The following is an 18642-nucleotide window of genomic DNA, read 5'->3' as shown; positions in this document are numbered from 1 at the left end:
CTTCTTGCACCCACTGAACATCGCAGCTTGAGTTAAACCAGCACAACTCTGCCGCTGTAGAAAAGCCACGAGTGCCTCTGCCAGTCGCTCCTCCTGGCCGGCTGTCCATTTGTCTGCCTCTCCATTTCTATGTGTCTGTCTGTCCCTCCTCCAGCACCTGTCTGCCTTTCTGCATGTCTGTCGGTCGTTCCATCCGCTTCTCTATTTCTCTGCATGTCTGTCTGTCTGCCTCTCCTCCTACCTATCTGTCTTTCTGCATGCCTGTCGGTCCGTCTGTCTCTCCATCCGCTTCTCTGTCCATTTCTCTCTGTCTGTCTGTCTGTCGTCCCCTCTGACACCTTCAGCGGACCCACACCGCCCTCTGCGGGGGGGCTGGTCACGTGCCCCGGGGCAGCCACTGGGAGGCGGGGAGGGGCGGGCCCGGCGCGGGCAGGTTCGTGGCATTTATGGGCCCCGCCGTGGCGCGCGGCGGCGCTGGAGACGCTGCCCGGTCCTTGCTCGCGCCCCGGGGGCTGGCTGGCGGCTCGCGCTGCGCTGCGCGGCCATGGCTCTGGCGCTGCCCGAGGGGCTGCCCCGCTCCCCGCAGCCGCTGCTGAAGAAGCAGGCGGTGAAGCGGCACCACCACAAGCACAACCTGCGGCACCGCTACGACTTCCTGGAGACGCTGGGCAAAGGCACCTACGGCAAGGTGAAGAAGGCAAGGGAGCGCTCCGGCAGGCTGGTAAGCTGCGCTGCGCCCCTGCCCTGCCCTGCCCTGCGCTGCGCCCCTGCCCGCTCCCCCGCGCGCCCTGCTGCTGCCGGGCTGGGGGACGCGCTGCGTGACCCGTCCCCCTCTTCCCGGCTCTCCCCACCCGGTCCCCGCTTTCCCCCGCTGCGCTGCGCTGGTGCAGCGCGCAGCGCCCCTCCAAAGGGACGGTGCCGTCCCCGGCTTCCCTGCTGCGGCCGGAGCCTCTGCACCGAAGCCGGCCTGCCTCGGGTGCCTCCATCCCCGGGTCGGCGCTGGGCAGGGCGTGCGTTTGGGTTAACAGCTGCCCCCCTTTGGTGCGTTCACACGGCGCGCGGGCCGCCTGTAACGCGGTGTTCGAGCGCGCTGTGTCCATAAGGTCCCACTTCGGGCTCATCCCCCCCCACCCCCTTTGCAGGTTGGTGCGCGATGCTGAGCCCCGCGCAGTGTGCGTGCAAGCGGGGCGTGGGCTGAGCAAAGGTTCAAGGATACACCGGCTCCAGGAGACGTGTGTGTGTGTGTGTGTGTGTGTGTGGAGGAGAGGGCAATAAGCCGGTTGCTTGTTGTACAGTAGGTGACTGTTTACCTGAATGGGGGGGCCGGGTTGCTGTCCTGAACCCTTCGATCCAGGAGGGGGACGTGGAGGTGCTGGTGGCGGTGATAATAAAAGCAGAGCAGCATGGGAAAGCTCATTTTATGTGGAACAAATTAAGCTAGGTTACTGGCTCTGCCACTCTTGCAAAACTCTGCCTGCCCCGGGTGAGTGACTCTCATTGGCAGGGTGAATACAAACGAGGAGGCTCTGCTTCCTGGCAGCAAGCTGCACTAGGACGGGTACATTTCAAGCTATTTTGCTAGTGGCTCTGTAGGGTGGAGTAGGTGAGCTGGTCACAGAAAATCCCTTTAACTGTTCCTCTGAGGGGGGCTCTCTGTGTGTGATGGGATTGTGACATTTAACAGCACCTTGTTGTTGTTTGTGAAGTGGGAGCCTGTGTTGTGCAATAAAGAACACTTCTGCCAGGGAACTTTTTTTTCTTTCTTTCCCCTTTGAAAGGAAAGGACAAGCCAGCCAGTCCTTGGCTGCCGTATTTACTCTAGTTGCTATAATTGATCTCACATGAATTCCCTGCCAGTGCCACTGGTCTGCCTTCATGACCTGGACTCATTTGAAATTCAAAAAGGCTCCTCTCTGTGGCTAGGGTTCAGGGGAGCCTATTGTCCAATCAACAGGGATTCCAAGTTCTCTCCTCTCTCATAAGGGCCTACCTGATTGTGATCTTGCCGACCCTGGTACAAATCAGCAGTAACTTGACTGAAGCAATTGAATTGCATAGGGGGAGAAAGGTTCGGATTCTGGTTCTATGCTGAAGCTCTAGATGCTGAATGCAGTCAAACTGCTCAGTGCTCATCATAGGCATCTAAATAGTTAGGCTGCTAACGGATCACTGCATGTGGGCAGGCCTCACTTTATAACCCTTTGAGAGGTAAGGTGTGCAGGCTTGGCACGATCTGTAGTTCAGAGGACTTTGTCCAGCACTTGTATTCTGTTAGTGGAGCACAATTGAGTGGTTCATGGCTTTTTCTTTTTGTGGGTAGAGGAGATTACAGCTTCCTGTCACACACTTGACAATCAAAGTCAGACTTGAGCTTTGCACATATCCTGTGAGACTGGAGTAGTAGAGAACAAACATTGCACTCGAGTCTTTCCCCCTTGAGTCTCGGTTGAGTACGAAACATATAAAGTCTAAGTGGTGCAGTGTGCAAGCAACGCCACACCTCTGCATTGTCTGTCTTATTGCCCCTGACTCCAAGCCTGTGTCTGGAAGGTTAGTTCAACTTTATGGTGTTTCCACCTCTCTTAAAAACCCGTAGTAGGTTTTTAAGTTGCAAGCATCCTCCAAAACTATGTGCAAAAATACACATACTGGACTGGGTCTGTGTTGCTTCACCAACAACAATACTGCAACCTGTCTAAAATGGGGGAACACCTTGTATGTTTCCCTGTGGGTGAGGGCCAATGTTCTGTCTTGGGGAGGGAGGTACTCTCAAAATGTATCCGCTACAATCCTTGGAAAAATGAGTGGACATAACCCACAAGGAGCCTCTGCAAAATTCTAAAAGGCAAACTTAGAGACACTCTTTGCATCAAGGCACCAGTTTCAGTAACTCAATTGGCCTGACAAAGCATCGAAGTGTTAAAGTCCAAGCATGGGTGTGAGCTTCAATTACTAATGTGCCAGAATGGCATGTGAAGAAAAACAATTGTGCTCTAAGTTGCTAGAGTCCTAAATGTAAGATCTTCCTCTCCTGGTCTAGCATGGGGTAGTTCTTGGCTGACTTAGGTAGATGTAATGCTGGCAAAAGAGATGGCCTATCTATCTGATGGCTTTGCCGTTGCCTCATCTGCTGCATAACCAGGACTGTGACAGTGCAGCTTCCCACATACTGACTTGGAATGATCCCTTTTGCTGGGAGCGGGAGAAGAAGGGTTGGCCCAGTCTCCATAGCCCACTTACACTGCGTTCTGAGACTACCCGAAAGCAGGTCTAATCTAATTCTTGGAATTAAGCTTTCTGGGACAGCAGCTCATGTCTGTACGGTGCCTAGCATAATGAGGTCCTGTTCTCGTAGTGCTACCATAATAGAAGTAATATACGCAGGCCACCAAACAAGCCCGGTGTTGGTGACTTAGCTAGTTCCTATGTGGACCTGTTGACCTGGAAGCAAGTGCCTTTATCACAAAGCCTTCCAGTGTTCTCTTTCTAACCCCACTCAGCAGTGAAGTGGGTTAATATTTGTTCCTTCTTAGTGGCTTCCGCTTCCTAAATACTAAGGCTTAAGAGTAAGTAACCTAGTTTGGTTAGTTTGTCTTTTCATGGGCCACGTGTGATGCTGACCCTATTAGCGTGAGTGTCTGTGCCTATGCGAGTTCAGCAGTCTCTCCTGCCTCAGGCGAAGCAGAAGCTGCCTCCGTTGGCTGCCATAAACACAATCATCTCACCTTGCTGGCTAGCCTGTTCATTCCCTAAACTCTGGTCATCCTACCTAGGCTCAGACCAATCAAAGCAGAACTTGCTGTCTTGTTTAATCATGGAGCTGTGGGGCGTGTGAATTTCAATTGCAGATTGTATGAAAATAGTCACGCTTTTTGCGTGAAACATTAACTTTCTGCCACTGAAAGTGATCTCACGCCCTGGCATTAAGATGTAAAAACAAGTTACAGTTTTTTTTCGCTACGAATGTCCTTCCTGACCACTCGGCAGCATCCCTTCTGAAGTAACTGGGCTGCGGAGAGCTTGGTTGGCTCTCTCCCTGTTGTTTTGCTACGAAGCTCCCAATGGGAAGGCAGCTTGGCGGGCTGATTAGTGAGCCTGCCTTCTGCACCTGCTTGTTCTGCAGTGCCTGCCTGTAAGCTGGGGGCGAGTCTAGCTTTTAGTGCTTGGGTTTCAGCCAAGCCAAACAAGGGGTTGGAGTTTCTATGGTACTTGCCTGCAATGTCTGACAGATGCTCCTGGGCCGGTGCTATGTGGAGGGGGAAGGGGCACCTGGAACAGTTTAAAAAATAGCAAAGCCTCCCTTTTGATCTTGAGTAACAAGACAAAGCTGGACTTTCCCATATTAGGAGATAATCCATAATTCACCAGGAATGTGCCATTGTGCTGGCCACCTGGAACCACTTGGAAAGCACCTGATGGGCATGTGGCTGAGTAATGCACCTCTCGTCGCTTCCTGGAAAATACTCTTGGCTCTTTCTTCCCCCAAAACGTAACGGCACCTTCCCGATTCAAAACGCGCTTTCAAGTCCTCACGGTAGGATGAGCGGCAGAGTGACTGACAACGGGACGTGTGCAGCCGGCGGGGAGGCTTCCCTGTGCCCCACAGAGTGTTCTAGAGCAGGAAACATGCATGCTCCATTTAGGTGGCCTGGCCTGAAGCTTTCGGAGGGCAGACCTGGCTCTCTAGTGTTCTTGTGCCACTGGGAGCTGACCACAGGTCTGCCTCCTTAACCTTCTCACCAGAGAGGGGCGTGAGCAGGCTCTGGGGACCGAGCTACTCTGCTGCCACTAGAGGCTGTTGCTTCAGCTCGAAGCTGGGAGCTTGCACCGGTGCTGCTCATGCTGTACTGTGATGGGACAGGAATAAGAGCCACTGAGTAGCACGACTTCAAGCCAGCACCCTCGGCACTAAAGTCGTCTTGAAAGCTAATGCTGCAGCTTGCTGGCTAGGCAAACCCTCTTGTACGATAACAGGCAACTACGTTTTATTGTGTGAGACTCTAGCACTGACCGTTGCTTCTCCTTGCTGTGGTTTTAGGGACTCAGCTGGACACGATTGAGCTAGCCCGCCCCAACCGGACTCTTTGAAAGTCAGGAGATGAGCAGCATGGGAGGGGGGCAGGAGGAAGAAACTGCTGCTAGCTGATCACTATAAGCTTGATGGGCTAAGGCCATTTGATGCTGTAGGAATATTGGCTTCCTTAACGGCTTGCCTGTGCTGCGTTGTCCAATTACATACGGTTGCAGAGGGGTAGCCGTGTTAGTCTGTCTTCAGCAAAACATCAAGAGTCCTGTGGCACCTTGAAGATTAACACATTTATTTGGCCATAAGCTTTCGTGGGTTTCTGCCCATGAAAGCTTATGCCCAGTTTCGTTGGGACGGGACTGAAGTGCGTATGCCCAACTGCATCAGAAGCCTTAAGATGGCTCCGTTTTCAGAAGTTCGTTGGGAGCCATTGATCTGTCTGCTAGGCAAGGGCCAAGTGGTGTGTGCACGCAATAGCTTTTGGGACAGCAGGCACAAAACGGCTGATGCAGCAGGTGGCTCTGTGTCCCAAAGATCATCAAGCCAGGTGAGATGCCAGGCATTCCAGGGCTCTGGGGAGGTGAATGGGGAGCCAGTGACTCCTCGGAGGGACTTTGGGGGCTGGGGAGAGGCAGGCTAGCCTGTTACATAAAGGCTTTCAAGCAGTTGTGCGTCCTCCAGATACTGGCGTGTTGAGGCAGAAAGGGTTAATCTTTAACCCATGCACCTAGCACAAAGGCCATTGAATGAGTGTCCAGTGTTCACGTCACTCGAGCACGTGCTTTGTGTCTTGTTGGATAACAAGTCTTGGACTTAGGTTTTCGCATCCTCCCTGGCTGGAGTGCATTATCACTCTTCTTTATCCCCTGTGTTTAAACCCTCTAACTGGACCAGGCATGATAACCTCCTCCTTTGGCAAGTGGAAGGCAAGTGTCCATCTCTGACCTGCTGCTGACCCTATGGGCCGCTGCTGGACTAGGTAAGTGAGACCCAGTGTAGAGCAGGGAGATGCTTCAGAGTGTTGGAGAATCAGACATCTCCCGTACGTCTGTCCAAATGATCCCTTCCACAAAGGGAATGATGTGGCAATCGAAAGCTTGCTGCTCCAGCGGTCGGTGATCCGTTATTGGTGATGTGACTGGCTTAGCTCAGCCGTCCGTTGATCTTGGGAGATGTCACTCTGACAGCACCAAGACATGCTTCACAGGGGAAAGAGAGGGTGATGCAACCATGCGAAGTGTGTGGCACATCTCTTCTGACACCAGTATACAAGAGGAGCAGCGAGCTGGAATGCATGCACCTAGTTACGGTAGCCTCCCAATCTGCAGCATGTTCAAGGCAAGGAGCAATGTCAAACCTGATCTGGGAAGAGTCTAGGCAGGGGGTCACTACTCTGGCAGACTGGGGAGGAGGAGGAATGCCAGGGAGGCATCAGGTCAAGCATCTGTCTTTCAGTAATACTAGCAGATGACCTGTAGGAAGATTTCCTTCTCTTTTGTTAAAGAATTCTCCAGCCCTGCAGTGATCGTAGGGTGCAAGGCAAAGCTGCCCCCCCTCCCCCCCCTTTCCTTGTTGCTGGGAGACCTGGCACTTTGTATCATGTAGGATCCTTTCACGGGATTAACACTGTTCCGCGTTCTTGTCCGGTAGAAGAAAAGCGGTTCTGCCGGATTCAGCTGTAAATTCAACCCGAGGAGTACACTGTCCCTCCCCAGTCTCTTTGAGAGAGGATTAGGAGGTATCCATTCTCCAGCACTTAGGTTCTTTCTCCTCCCCTTTCTCTTTCCTTGTAGAGGAGCATTCATAATAATGAAGAAATCGGAGCAAATTCGGGAACACTGGCTGCTGCCAGTTTTATTTTCAGCATGTCAGCCAATTGGTCCTGTTTGAGGGAAGTCCCATGTTTACTGCCTTTGCCTCTGTCATGTGGGGAACATTAGCAGGGACTTGCTGACTGCTCCTTGAGTGCCAAACTTTCGCTCATCAAATCCAAGTAATCTGTTCCTCCGAAACAAACATTGGTGGGGGAACACAAGAAACCTGTTTTTCATCTGCACCAAACCAAGATGTTGTTTATCTTCCAAGTCATGTGTACAGGTCACATTCCATTCACTGGCTGTAATCCATGGGGGAGCTCTGGTGTCAGACGCTGTTCATGAAATGTAACTGACATATTGGCCCCTTGCTACCTTGCAGGAAAGCTGGGTTTGGGTTTTCTGGTGTGGTGGTGGAACTTGCAGCCCTCTTGGCTTTGTGGCTTGTGGGAAATAGAGAGAGGAATAGCGTTTCAGGGAGACAAATCCTTCTGCAGTGAACGAGGAAATCTGGAGCAGTTGTAACTGGATTATACAAAGGGAGACTTACCCCAAATCACTCACGGAGAGGTCTGAGGTCTGAGATTTCAAGGGAGGTGACCATTTGTAATAGAACACCCTACGAAAGGATTTGCCAGCCCAGAGCCTAAACCATTGAACTATCTACTCAGTAAGGCTGAATGACAAAATATGCAGGATGGTCCTGCCAAACCCCTGGACTAGGACTTCTAGGTTAATTCCCTGCTCTGCTACAGACTCCTTGTGTGACCCTGGGCAAGTCAGCAAAATCTCTGCTTCCATTCCCCATCTCTAAAATGGGGTCACCACTTCTTTTGTGTATTTAGGCAGCAAGCTCTTCAGGGCAGGGACTATCTCATGTTCGATGAACAATAAGCTTTCAATTCTTGTCTCTAGGCTACCACCATGGAAGTAAGTACAAGAGCTGAGGTTTCATCTGCCATTGTACTAGTCTGGTTACTCCAATCCCATGCACACAATAACTGGCAAGTCTCCCGTCTGTCGTTTCAACGAGGAAAAACACAGTGAAGGAACCTTGCGGGCTCTGGTTCTCATGCGCCCTTTATTTCCATTCTCATTTACAGGTTGCCATCAAGTCAATCCGGAAAGACAAAATTAAGGATGAGCAGGATCTTGTCCACATCCGGAGAGAGATTGAAATAATGTCGTCCCTCAATCACCCCCACATCATTGCTATCCATGAAGGTAGGCTTGGTTAACATGGATATTTGGGGGAACAAGTGAGGACTTCACTCAATCCATAACTTTATCTTCTTGCACAGATCAATTTACTTTCCTTTAAGCATCTAATTTATGCGTTGTGTCTCGCTGCCAATTAGCCCTTCAACTTTTGCTGCACTTAATGCAATTGGCACCTTTCTAGGGAATCTGCAGATCGGCACGTGGTAAGACTCCCTTTGGCTGTTTCTGGGTCCTGCCAAGTGCAATATCTTTTGAAAAGATCTTCCCTGGGCCTTAGGGTCTTAATGTGCACTGATGCCCCTTTGGGCCATGAAACTGGCTTGTGTCACGGAGCTGCTCTGAGCAATCTGTAAACTTGAGTCCATGGAAGAGGTGTATGCTGGGCTGAGCACGGCTGTGGCCCTAAATGCTATCCCTGGAGTCTGTGCCCAACACAGCATCCTGTATGGAGTGAAGCAGTCTCTGTGAGTTACTGACTGCAGTGTGTTGCACCACATGGCAGGATACTGCAGCTTGGCTGTCTCCGAAGCAGACTTAAATTGCCGGTGAAAGCTAGGTGGCGCGGGGAGTTGGAAGTGCTTTGCAGGTTACTGGTAACCAGGCATTAGAATATAGAATCATTTCTGGAGTGGGGGAAATTAGGCAAACCTAAACTTAAGCAAGCTGCTCTCCCTCTGGAATGGATTATTGCTCTGAGGGATATCCGGGACTCTGCATTTCTCCTCTGAAAATGGAAAAATCTTGCAAAACAAGCAGGCGGAAGTTACTCGCTTTATTTCTCATGCCTGGGGCATGCGTGGGTGACTCAGCAGCCACCCGGGAGCAAACAGAGTGCAGTTAAGCTCCTAGGCTTCTGCTGATCAACTCTTGGATTTCATCCTTGTTTTGTGTACAAAACTGAGGCAATCGGGTGGTAGGAGGGGAATACCTGCTCTAAAAATAGCTACTTCTCCTCTGCCCCCCTCTCCCCCGAACAATGCAGAGAACAAAGGTTTGAGCGGAAGGCTTTTTAGTCTGCCTGCCTCACAACTGCATGTAGCCAAGAGACATTAAATGGTGCTTTCAGAAAAAGCATGGACTGGCTAGCATGCAGGGTACGAAACCTTTCATTTCTGGATCCTGCTTTTCAATTCCAACTCATGCGGCTGCTGGGCAGAAGTGATAACTGGCTGACAGCCGTCTAGCGACCTTCATGAAATGCATCACCAACTCCAGTTCTTAATGGCCGGGTGCCAGTATTGCAAAGCGTTAGTATGAAGACTGAGCTACCCTCACTGCTACCATTCTCCTTCCCCATCCAAGTCATATTTGCCCCTTGGCAGGGCAGACGGGGGAAGCTTGTGCTGCTGCCCATACTGTCTTACAGACAGAGGGCTTTGGTCTCCAGCGTTGTCAAGGTGCCATTCTTAACAAGCACTGAACTGGGGTGAAAATTTGCTCTCTGATTCTAGTTGCAGTCAAAGCCACCTAGCACAGGTCTCCTATCAGACTGGTCTAGTATCATTTGAACACCTCTTACTTCCTTGCTGCTTTGAATCTTGTGTTTAATATCTCTGTCAGCTGGCACTACAGGGTTTTTATAGCTTTATTGTGCCTGGTATGAGCTATAGGGTAGATGTCTGTATCCTGCCCTTCCAGAAATGATATGTCAGTGTCTCAAGATGTCTACTCTAAACACAGCAAGAGGCCTGCTGGCGTATGTTCTGCTGAATGTTGGTATTGACTGAGCCATTCTGATCATGGCTTCCCTGATCAGAATCCAAAAATATCACTTTTAAACAGGGCCGTCCCTAGGGAGGTGCAGGGCCCAGGGCAAAGCCAGGACCCTGGCTGCAGCCCACCCGCCTCCTGGCCAGTCCTCACACAAAATGTAGGGCCCCCCAAAGCTCAGGGCCTGGGCGGTCACCCCAATTCGCTGTTTCCTTAGGGACGGCTCTGCTTCTAAAAATACCAGAGGAAGATCCTGCATCTTCTGGCTAACTCTGGCTTTGTGTGATGGATTGAGGGGGTTCCATCCCAAACTGGAACCGCTGCAGTTCTCTTCCTTGTTGTCGGGCTGTTCTTCAGAACCACATGCCATCTTGGGCAGCTCAGAACCTTTTGTCTCTGTGGTAGTAGATCAACAAAGCAGCTGCCGCACGTGTGGTCTGCAGCCCCACGCCGCTGAGCGACAGTCTGGTCGTGCCCCCAGTAACAGAACAGACGCTTACGCTAAAGCAGCGGAGTCTAGATGTTCCGTTTTTGGTTCAGACCAGAGACCATAGAAATGGGGTGGGTGACTCTTCTCAGACGGGCAGGCAGCAAGCAGGATGCCAGCTGAAAGCAGATGCCAACAGCACTCCTCCCCATGTGTGATGGTACCGTAACAATGAGCGTGCTCTCATGCTCCGTGGTCTCTCCTGACCCACACTTCCCCCGTTCTTTCCCATCTAGTGTTTGAAAACAATAGCAAGATTGTCATTGTGATGGAGTATGCTAGCAAGGGCGACCTGTACGACTACATCAATGAACGGCAGAGGCTGACGGAGCAGGAGGCACGAAACTTCTTCCGACAGGTTGTGTCCGCTGTCTACTATTGTCACGAGGTAAGCGAACGTGGCCGTCCCCCGAGTCTGGGCGGCAGGAAGGCACAGGGGCCTCTCCATAACTGATCTGATGCCAAAGGGGATGGCTGGCCACAAACTCGGAGCAACGATGGACTCGGCGAGCTTGTGGGTGGGCAGGACAGGACTGCAGGCAGTAAAGCTGGCGTCTCTGCCGCTGAAGGGCATTCCCGCTGTTGTCCAGGACACCACCTAGCATGTAGAGATCACATGTGGGGTTCCTGGAGGAGTCGCGGTCTCCAACTAGACCCTTGCCCAGGAATGTTAGTCTCATTCCTAGGCCCTCCCTGGGACTGTCTGGGGTTGAGGAGGATACGATGATGCAGCAGCATAAAGTGAAGGAGGCAGTTCGGGGGGGGAGCGGGGGAATACATGAGCCAACTCTTAGCCAGATCAAACTACCCATCTGGAGGAGTGCAGCCTTGCTAAAGAATATCACCTGGCTGGCTGTTGAGCTCGCTCTCCCCACTTCATCTTTGTGTTCTCGCTGGGTCCAACCCAGCATCTCTTTCCATCCCCCCAAAAAGCCCTGGTCATTTAACCCTGGACTCATGCTGGGCGAGTCCTGTGCTGGCACCTACCTCCTGGGTTTGGGAAGGAATTGCAAGCTTCCCTTGAGGAGACAAGGGTGCCTAGCGCTGGCATTGCTAAGCTGTTGTGCCTCTTTAACTGGGTAAGTCAGTGTGTTACTCTGGGGTTGGGCTGCAGTTAAGGGCAACACCCAGAGCCGTCACACGAGGCTTACAGTAAAAGCTAAAATAGCTCAGTTCGAGTTTCACTTTTCATAGAAGAACGAAACTGCATTGTGTGGAGTAGTGACCCTTCTGCATCAAGTCCACGTAGGGAATTAGCCTGTGGGGCCCCGTGGTGACAGGCCTTGCATTGTGATGGTGCAGACTTGTCCCTCCTAGTGCCCAGGGGATCTGGAACTGCAGGTGCTTGCTTGTTCCAGGGGGATTGGTCCCACTGGCCTCACAACAGGTTACTGGACAATCTGGCTGCTGGAGCTAGGCAGCTTAGCCTCTGAAATATCTAGCTGCCAAGATTCTCAAAGCCTGGCACCCGGTTAATGGTGCTATCTTCAGAGCTGTCCAGGAACAACTGCTTTCAGTGGGAGTTGTGGGTGTTCAGTACGTCTGACAACCCTGGCAGTCGCTAGCAAACCCTACAGGTGCCCCTTTCCCTAAGGCTACTGTCCGTGCAAATCCAAGCACCAGAACCTGTGTGGATTCAATAGGAAATGTCTGTACAGCTAGTCTAGATGGGTGCTTCCAAGGAAATGGCCAGCACGTACAGGGTTTATCTACCCTTCCCTGGCCCAGTGCTGGTGGGGTATCTCATTGAGCACAGTGGACTGCCCCTCACCTCCGGCCCAGAAGACTTATAGTTCACAGCCTAATGCAAGAAAGCACCTCTGACTTAAAGTAAAGGCTTTTCCTTTTGGCACTCCATTATGAGAAGCAGCTTACACAAAGCTTCATGTGTATGTGTATTCAGCTTTATCTCCTCTCCATTACCCTGCACTCCTATCTTGTTTGAGCTTTTCACAAGCTCCGATATAAACACAATCTCTCTACCTGCTGCCAGCATATCTCCAAGACATGTTTATCAGTAAACTGCAGTCACTTCCCTGCTGTGATTAACTCTCTCCCTTCCTCAAGAAAAACACACACCCCACTTTCTCTTTCACCCTTCTAGAATGGAATCGTTCATCGAGATCTGAAGCTAGAAAACATCCTCCTTGATGGAAATGGCAACATTAAGGTGAGTGAGGCTGAAGGAGCCCAGTTGCATTTTTAAACCTAAATGCAGTCTGTGTGTTTAAAAAAAAAAAAAAAAAAAAAAGTCTCCGATTCTCCTGAAGTGCAGCAAATTCATGAGCTAGACGGAGAGTTCCAGCCCCAAGCCCGGCTTCGTTCCTTAATGGATTGGGCACTTCACGTAACCATATTTGACCCGGGGCCACTCAGACACGGGGGAGGTGCAGTATGTCACTCTTAATCCTGCACTGGGGTCATCAGTATGCTGACCTTAAATGTGTTCGGGGAGGGCTGGTAGTATCTTGGAGTATTGGTGGGGTCAGTCATGCATGCCTGGCTCTCGGTAATGCTGCACTAAGATAAGATTTGAGACCTGCTGACTCACCGCAATAGCCTTTTAGTTCTGCAGCCCTGGGAGCTGTCGCCTTGCTTGCTCACTGCTTCCTCTGACAGTACAACACAGGAAGCTACTCTGAAGTGGAATGTGGCTGGTCAGTTTATTGGCTAGCTGTGAATCCATGAGGGAGTTGAGAAGAGATTGAACTTCCTTATGACCATGCCAAAATCTTCCAAGGCTTAGATCTCTCAGTAGCAGCCGAGTGCCCATGTGACGTCTTGGGGGGAGAGGGGGTCAAAGGACCTGCAGTGCTGGCAGTATCCCTTTCACACTGCTCTCTGCCTTTCACAAGGGTTAGGCTAAGATCAGCATTGGACAGCAGCAGGGCTGGATAATGGCCAGTGATTCCCAGAAACTTCCTCAGTGAGTGAAATGGTTATTGCTTATCTGATAGCTGGTAAACATGGACTCTAGTTTCTGTACTGTAGACAGTGACGCACCTACCCGGCTTGGAACTCAAAGGAGAAACCACTTCATAGCCTATAGAGAAGGAAATGCCAGTTTCCACAAAAGGAAGGGGATTTCTGATAAGCTTGCTTCCTTCTAACCATACTGCTTTTAAGCCTGTATTCTTCCTCCTTCGTATCAGGCGGCCTCTACTAAGTGCTTCACCTGCTCCTCCGTCGTGCCCCTTGTCTGGATGCCTTTAAGCAACTCTTTCTTCCTGGCCTGGGGCTCTGTAGCATGGCTAGCGCTGCTGGTGCACAGCCACCCAGGGAGTCTGTGTTCTCTCCTAATGAGGGAGACCGGTACGAACAGAGCAGGGACTTTGTACAGTTAATAATAAACAAAGCCTGGTCGTCTGTTTATCTTAACAATAGGCAGCTCTGCCACTGCAAACCTGCAAGCATGCACTGTACCTTCTTGGTTCACTTGACTGGTCGTAGTGTTGATAAGGATGATAGGCATTTGCTGATAGTACAGTTTAACCACAACGTGGCATGCCAGCGGTGAGAGCAAAATCCAAAACCACTGAGCTGCCTCTTGAAGGCGTCAAACATACCAGAGCCTCAGGGAGGGATCAGAGAAGCCTTTCCACATCTAAGTTGTAGGACATGGTTCTTGACTTCCCTGGAGAAGACAAGTACAAAGACGCCTTCCCTCTGGGCCTAATGGAGTGGCAGCCGTCACTGCCCAGGGCCCTCTTCTGGCCCGGTACTTGTTCAGACTGCCCAGTGCTATGGGATCCTTTGAAGCGGAGGCTGAGTAGATGGGAGGACCGGCCAATAAGAATGACTGTGAGGAAGGCCAGGTGGGGCACAGCCACCATCCAGCCATGGGGCAGCAGATCCAATTTCTGAAGTGGAAGATCAGCTTGACACAGTCTCACTTGGTGACCAAGGGAGAGGGAAGAATATTCTAGTGATGAAGCTGCAGTGGATGCCATCTAGGATACTGCTGGCATTTGTATAGTCTCCTCTCTGGTTTAATAAAGCTGTTAGACTCCTGCATCTCTCCCCCTTGAATTGCTAACATTGATCTTGGCTCCACAAACAGTAAGAAACGTGAATGTCTTTCTCTAGATAGCAGACTTTGGCCTATCTAACGTCTACCAGCAAGACAAATTCCTGCAGACCTACTGCGGCAGCCCTCTCTATGCATCCCCAGAAATTGTCAATGGCAGGCCCTATAAAGGACCAGAGGTAAGCTGCATCTCCCTCTCCTAGAAAGTACGGGTGTGAATGCTCTCCCTTCCTTCCCCCCTCCCCCCCATTAGGAGTGGGTCAGGTATCTTGCTGTAACTGAGGCAGAGGAATGTCTCACTTGTTAGTTTAGGATGCTCTGGTGTAGCTCATGGCCATGGGATCACAACCTTGCCTGTTAAAGGGGCTTCCTGTCTTCGACCTTCAGACGCTGGCAGTCGGCACCAACTCAGAAGGTCTGGGCTGGGGGCGGGGGCCAGGGGCAGAGGCCGTCTTGCCGGAATCCTATTCTGTCTCTAAGACCCATCTTTCTCCCAGGTCGACAGCTGGTCCCTTGGGGTGCTCCTGTATATCTTGGTCCATGGGACAATGCCTTTTGACGGACAGGACTACAAGACCCTGGTCAAGCAGATCTCTAGTGGGGAATACAGAGAGCCCACTAAGCTATCAGGTAAGCAGAGCTCTACTACACTGAGCGTCTCCGGATGGGGGGTGTCTCCTCTCGTTCCCTCCCCTGTGTCTCAGTCAGACACATCCCACCCTACGGTTCTGATGGGGGCTCTTCTTCTGCCTCCCAGATGCGTGTGGGCTGATCCGGTGGATGCTGATGGTGAACGCAGAGCGCAGAGCCACCATTAAGGACATTGCCAGCCACTGGTGGGTGAACTGGGGCTACAAGGTGCCCGTGGGGGAGCAGGAGTTGATGCGGGAGAACGAGTCCCCGCTGGCCACCGTGGCGGAGTGGCTGCGGCGCTCCTCGCGGCCCCTCTTCGAGAACAGCTCCAAGGTGCGCTGCTTCTTCAAGCAGCACATCCCCGGCGTCGCCTTGGAGAGGCAGCGCTCGCTCAAGAAGTCCAAGAAGGAGAACGACGTCACCCACGTGCTGCAGGAGGTGGCCCTGTCTCCTGAGAGCCCCACCAAGTCCATCCTGAAGAGGCCCAAGGGGATCTTGAAGAGAAGGAACTCCTGTGAGCAGAAACCGCAAGCCCCTGCCCCTCCGCCCGTGGCAGCCCCGGGCGACACGAGTGAAGACGGTGCGCCGCAAGCCATGGACCTGATTCGCATCCTCTCTTCCCGGGGGCTTGCCTGCACCGCGGATGGGGGCACGGCTACCGTGGGGGTGCCCAAGAAGGGAATACTGAAGAAGCCTCAGAAGCGAGAATCTGGGTATTACTCATCCCCAGAGCGCACTGACTCCACAGACCTCTTCGACTCAGACTTCGATGCCAGCGTCTTCGCTGACAATCCCACCCCGGGTCAGAGCCCCGAGGGCCTTCCTGCCCAGAGGAAGGGCATCCTAAAGCACAACGGGAAATACTCTTCCAGCTGCACGGAATCAGACCGCATCCCCGTCAAGGGCTTGGGTTCCTTCTGCGAGGTGGCCCTTCCCAGACACCCGTCGGCCTCCCGGGCCCACCCGTCCAGCGCTGTGAGCGAGGACAGCATCCTTTCCACCGAGTCCTTCGACCAGCTCGACCTGCCGGAGAGGATGCCAGAGAGGGGCGGGACCATGCGCAGCTGCATCTCTGTGGACGACCTCCTCCAGCTGGAGGAGTCGACGGAGGAGGAGCCTGGGCGCAGGCTCCGCCGTTGGACTGTGACGCGTTGCCAAAGCCCCCTCGGGGACAGCTGCTTCTCTCTGGCAGACTGCGAGAACGTCACCGACGTCTACAAGCGAGCCATCAGCATGAAGCTCACCTGAGAAGCCCCAGCCCGCGAGCTCTGAGCATGCTACTGACCTACCTCTGCAGATGGGGCTGTGCTGCTGGGGGGGAGGAGGGGACAGCTGTGTAGAACAGTTACACTTCCTTTGAGGTGGGAGGGGGAGGTGAGCCTTTCCCGGCCTGGCTATCCCCTTGCCGGGTTGGAAGTGCAGCTGTGACGTTGTAAGTATTTATTTGCATCCTTGTACTCTTCTGGCGTGGAGTTCATGGGGGTGGGGAGGCAGGAAAACACTCTTGTTTTAACAGTGCATAAGTGGCTTACAAAGGGCACCACAGAGGACAGGCATGTTTGGCGGGAACGAAGTATGTTGCAGGAGAAGGAGGTGGATGTAGAATAAGAGTGAAGGCAAGTGCAATGGGTTGGGGTATGGATGCAAGAGTAGGGATCCATCCTGACCTGCAGGGAATTCTCAATGGACCAAATAGCAGAAAAGTAGTGAGACTGGTCTGGTGACCGCCTAAGAAACTGGAGTAACTCATGCTGCAAGGTGGGGTTCTGCGGAGTGGTACAGGAAAGGGTTAAATAGCGGGCCTTGAGCAGAACTCAGCACACTGCCCTGCAGACTGCATTTGCAGCTCTCTCCTGGGCTCCCTCACCTCTCCAAGCAAACAGACTTGGTCATCTCTAGTTAGGGAGCTTCAAAAAAAAAAAAAGCTGGATGGCTTCAAATGTTATTGAATGTTTTGCACTTTGTTGTCTGCTGCACACGATGATAGGATGGGGTGGTAGAAATACCTCCAGGAAATGGATCAAGACTTAGCAGGGCAATGACATGAGAAGAGCCTTCAGGCTGAGAAGATGGCATTTGGCTGGTTAGTAACTGAAATCTAGGTGCTTGGGACTTACTGGCATGTGTGGTGTCTAATCAATAGGATCCTCCCTTCCTCTTCCCCACTCTAGGGAACCTGAATGGGAATAATGCACACTTGGCTTTAATCTTGTAATGGCGGGACAGTTAGTTTTCCCATCTCAATGCTTCGGGCAGTTTGACAGATGGATGACCATGGGTGTAGCATGTATTCCAGACAGAATCTGCAGCCCCACTCAACGTCTCCAGCTATTTGCATCTTGCTTGCACCATAGTCAAGTCCAGGTATTGAAACCCACTGCTCTGTGCAGTTGGGACCCTGTCTTGCAGCTGCTATAAATCCACTGGGCTGGAAAGAGCATCCTCTGACTGTAAGGTCAGCAACCAGACGTGGCCTCCAGCTAGAGGAGCTACTCCACTCAATGGGAGGTGCCACACTCCGTTGAAGCCCCTCTAAAAATTCCAGGCATGCCCTGCCTCTGACAGCAAAAACCAGGTGGACCTAGAATCTGGGCACTTCCGAAACCACGGTCTTAAAAACCAGTGGGATGTATCCCTGCTGCCAACTTGATGGGGGAAAAAATGTTTGAATTTTTTTAAAAAAGTAATTTTTTGTTTGGGTTCTTGGGGGAGGGGGGGGGGGACATTTATTTATTGTCTCTTTCACACAGAAATTCTATGTAAATTGAAATGGCAGTAGGTTAACCTAGCTCCAATGGAAAGCTTCCCAAACATCTGTCAAAGGAGAAAAGCAATCAAATGCATGATCCGGTAACTCTTCCGATTGTAAATGCCCTTGCACTATCTTGCCATGTCTCTTCTCTCGCTCCCAAGATGTGTACATTTCTCTCCCTGCTCCCAGAATGTGGTCCAGAGGAAATTCATTAAATTAAAAGCAAAATGTAGACCTGACCTGTCTTGCCTGCCTCTCCTGTTGGTCTCCTTGGAGCCGTCCCCCTGATCTTGGGGAAGATGAAAGTGAAAAGGGATTTGGTGTGGAGTTGCCAGCTGGTGGTGGTGCTGCTACTTTAGCACCAGAGGAGAAGCCTTCCACCTCTTTTGAGAATAGTCTCCTTTCACACTTCTGCTGCTTCCTATGAAAGTGCAGCCTGGCACACTGTCACGTTGGGCATGGTGACAGCTGAAGCAGGGGGCCACATGCTGGCCTGCAAGAGGCAGAAAGACTCTTGCCTCACTTACCCCGGTTTTGGAAACCTTCCTTGAGCCACAGTCTGTACGAAACATCGCCCCCGCTGCTTGCTTACTGGTCTGAACCCAGCAGCTCAGCTGGGACGGGTCAGGGGAGTGGGGAGAAGGTTGGCTCTTGCAGGAAGCTATGGTTGGGAGCAGTGGTACACTAGAAGAACTGATGTGAGTGCATCCACGTCCTCTGTGTAAGGTCCAGGAATGGTCTTGGTGCTACTGGGAGATGGTCTCTAGCAGCCCCCCCTTCAGTGCTGGAGGCCTCTCCCATAAGGCTGCTGGAAGCCTGACTTTCCCAGGCAGTCACAAGTCCCATAGGCTGCACCTTTCCATGGCTGTTGAGGTGGTTTTTCCCCATTTCAGACACTGAAAAGGTATTAAGTCTAATGCTCTTTTTCATCGTTGCGGAGGCAGCCTCACCACCTGCTGAATCCGCGTTTGG

At 52.0% G+C, this 18642-nt stretch overlaps 1 protein-coding gene across 1 annotated transcript; it reads left to right on the top strand.

Moving 5' to 3' along the window:
• The first annotated feature begins 469 nt into the window (after positions 1-469).
• NUAK2 (NUAK family kinase 2) lies at positions 470-17909 on the top strand. The gene is made up of 7 exons (XM_067531624.1): positions 470-721; positions 7944-8064; positions 10495-10646; positions 12363-12428; positions 14345-14464; positions 14783-14915; positions 15043-17909. Exons 1-7 carry the CDS (start codon positions 545-547, stop codon positions 16164-16166), a joined length of 1893 nt encoding a protein of 630 aa, XP_067387725.1. The 5' UTR covers positions 470-544; the 3' UTR covers positions 16167-17909.
• Positions 17910-18642: the final 733 nt, after the last annotated feature.

This window comes from Emydura macquarii, unplaced genomic scaffold (genome assembly GCF_026122565.2).
Source record: "Emydura macquarii macquarii isolate MOO-44397 ecotype Brisbane River unplaced genomic scaffold, CSIRO-AGI_Emac_v2 contig_3220, whole genome shotgun sequence".
Lineage (NCBI taxonomy): Eukaryota > Metazoa > Chordata > Testudines > Chelidae > Emydura > Emydura macquarii.
The sequence above is the reverse complement of the archived record's forward strand: the minus strand, read 5'-3'. Positions and strand labels throughout refer to the sequence as shown.

Bases quoted from the DNA above. Each gene is read 5' to 3' on its own strand.
- NUAK2 (XM_067531624.1), top strand. From the start codon at position 545: ATGGCTCTGGCGCTGCCCGAGGGGCTGCCCCGCTCCCCGCAGCCGCTG. The intron at 722-7,943 runs GTAAGCTGCGCT...TCTCATTTACAG, and splicing joins GGGAGCGCTCCGGCAGGCTG to GTTGCCATCAAGTCAATCCG. The intron at 14,916-15,042 runs GTAAGCAGAGCT...TCTGCCTCCCAG, and splicing joins AGAGCCCACTAAGCTATCAG to ATGCGTGTGGGCTGATCCGG.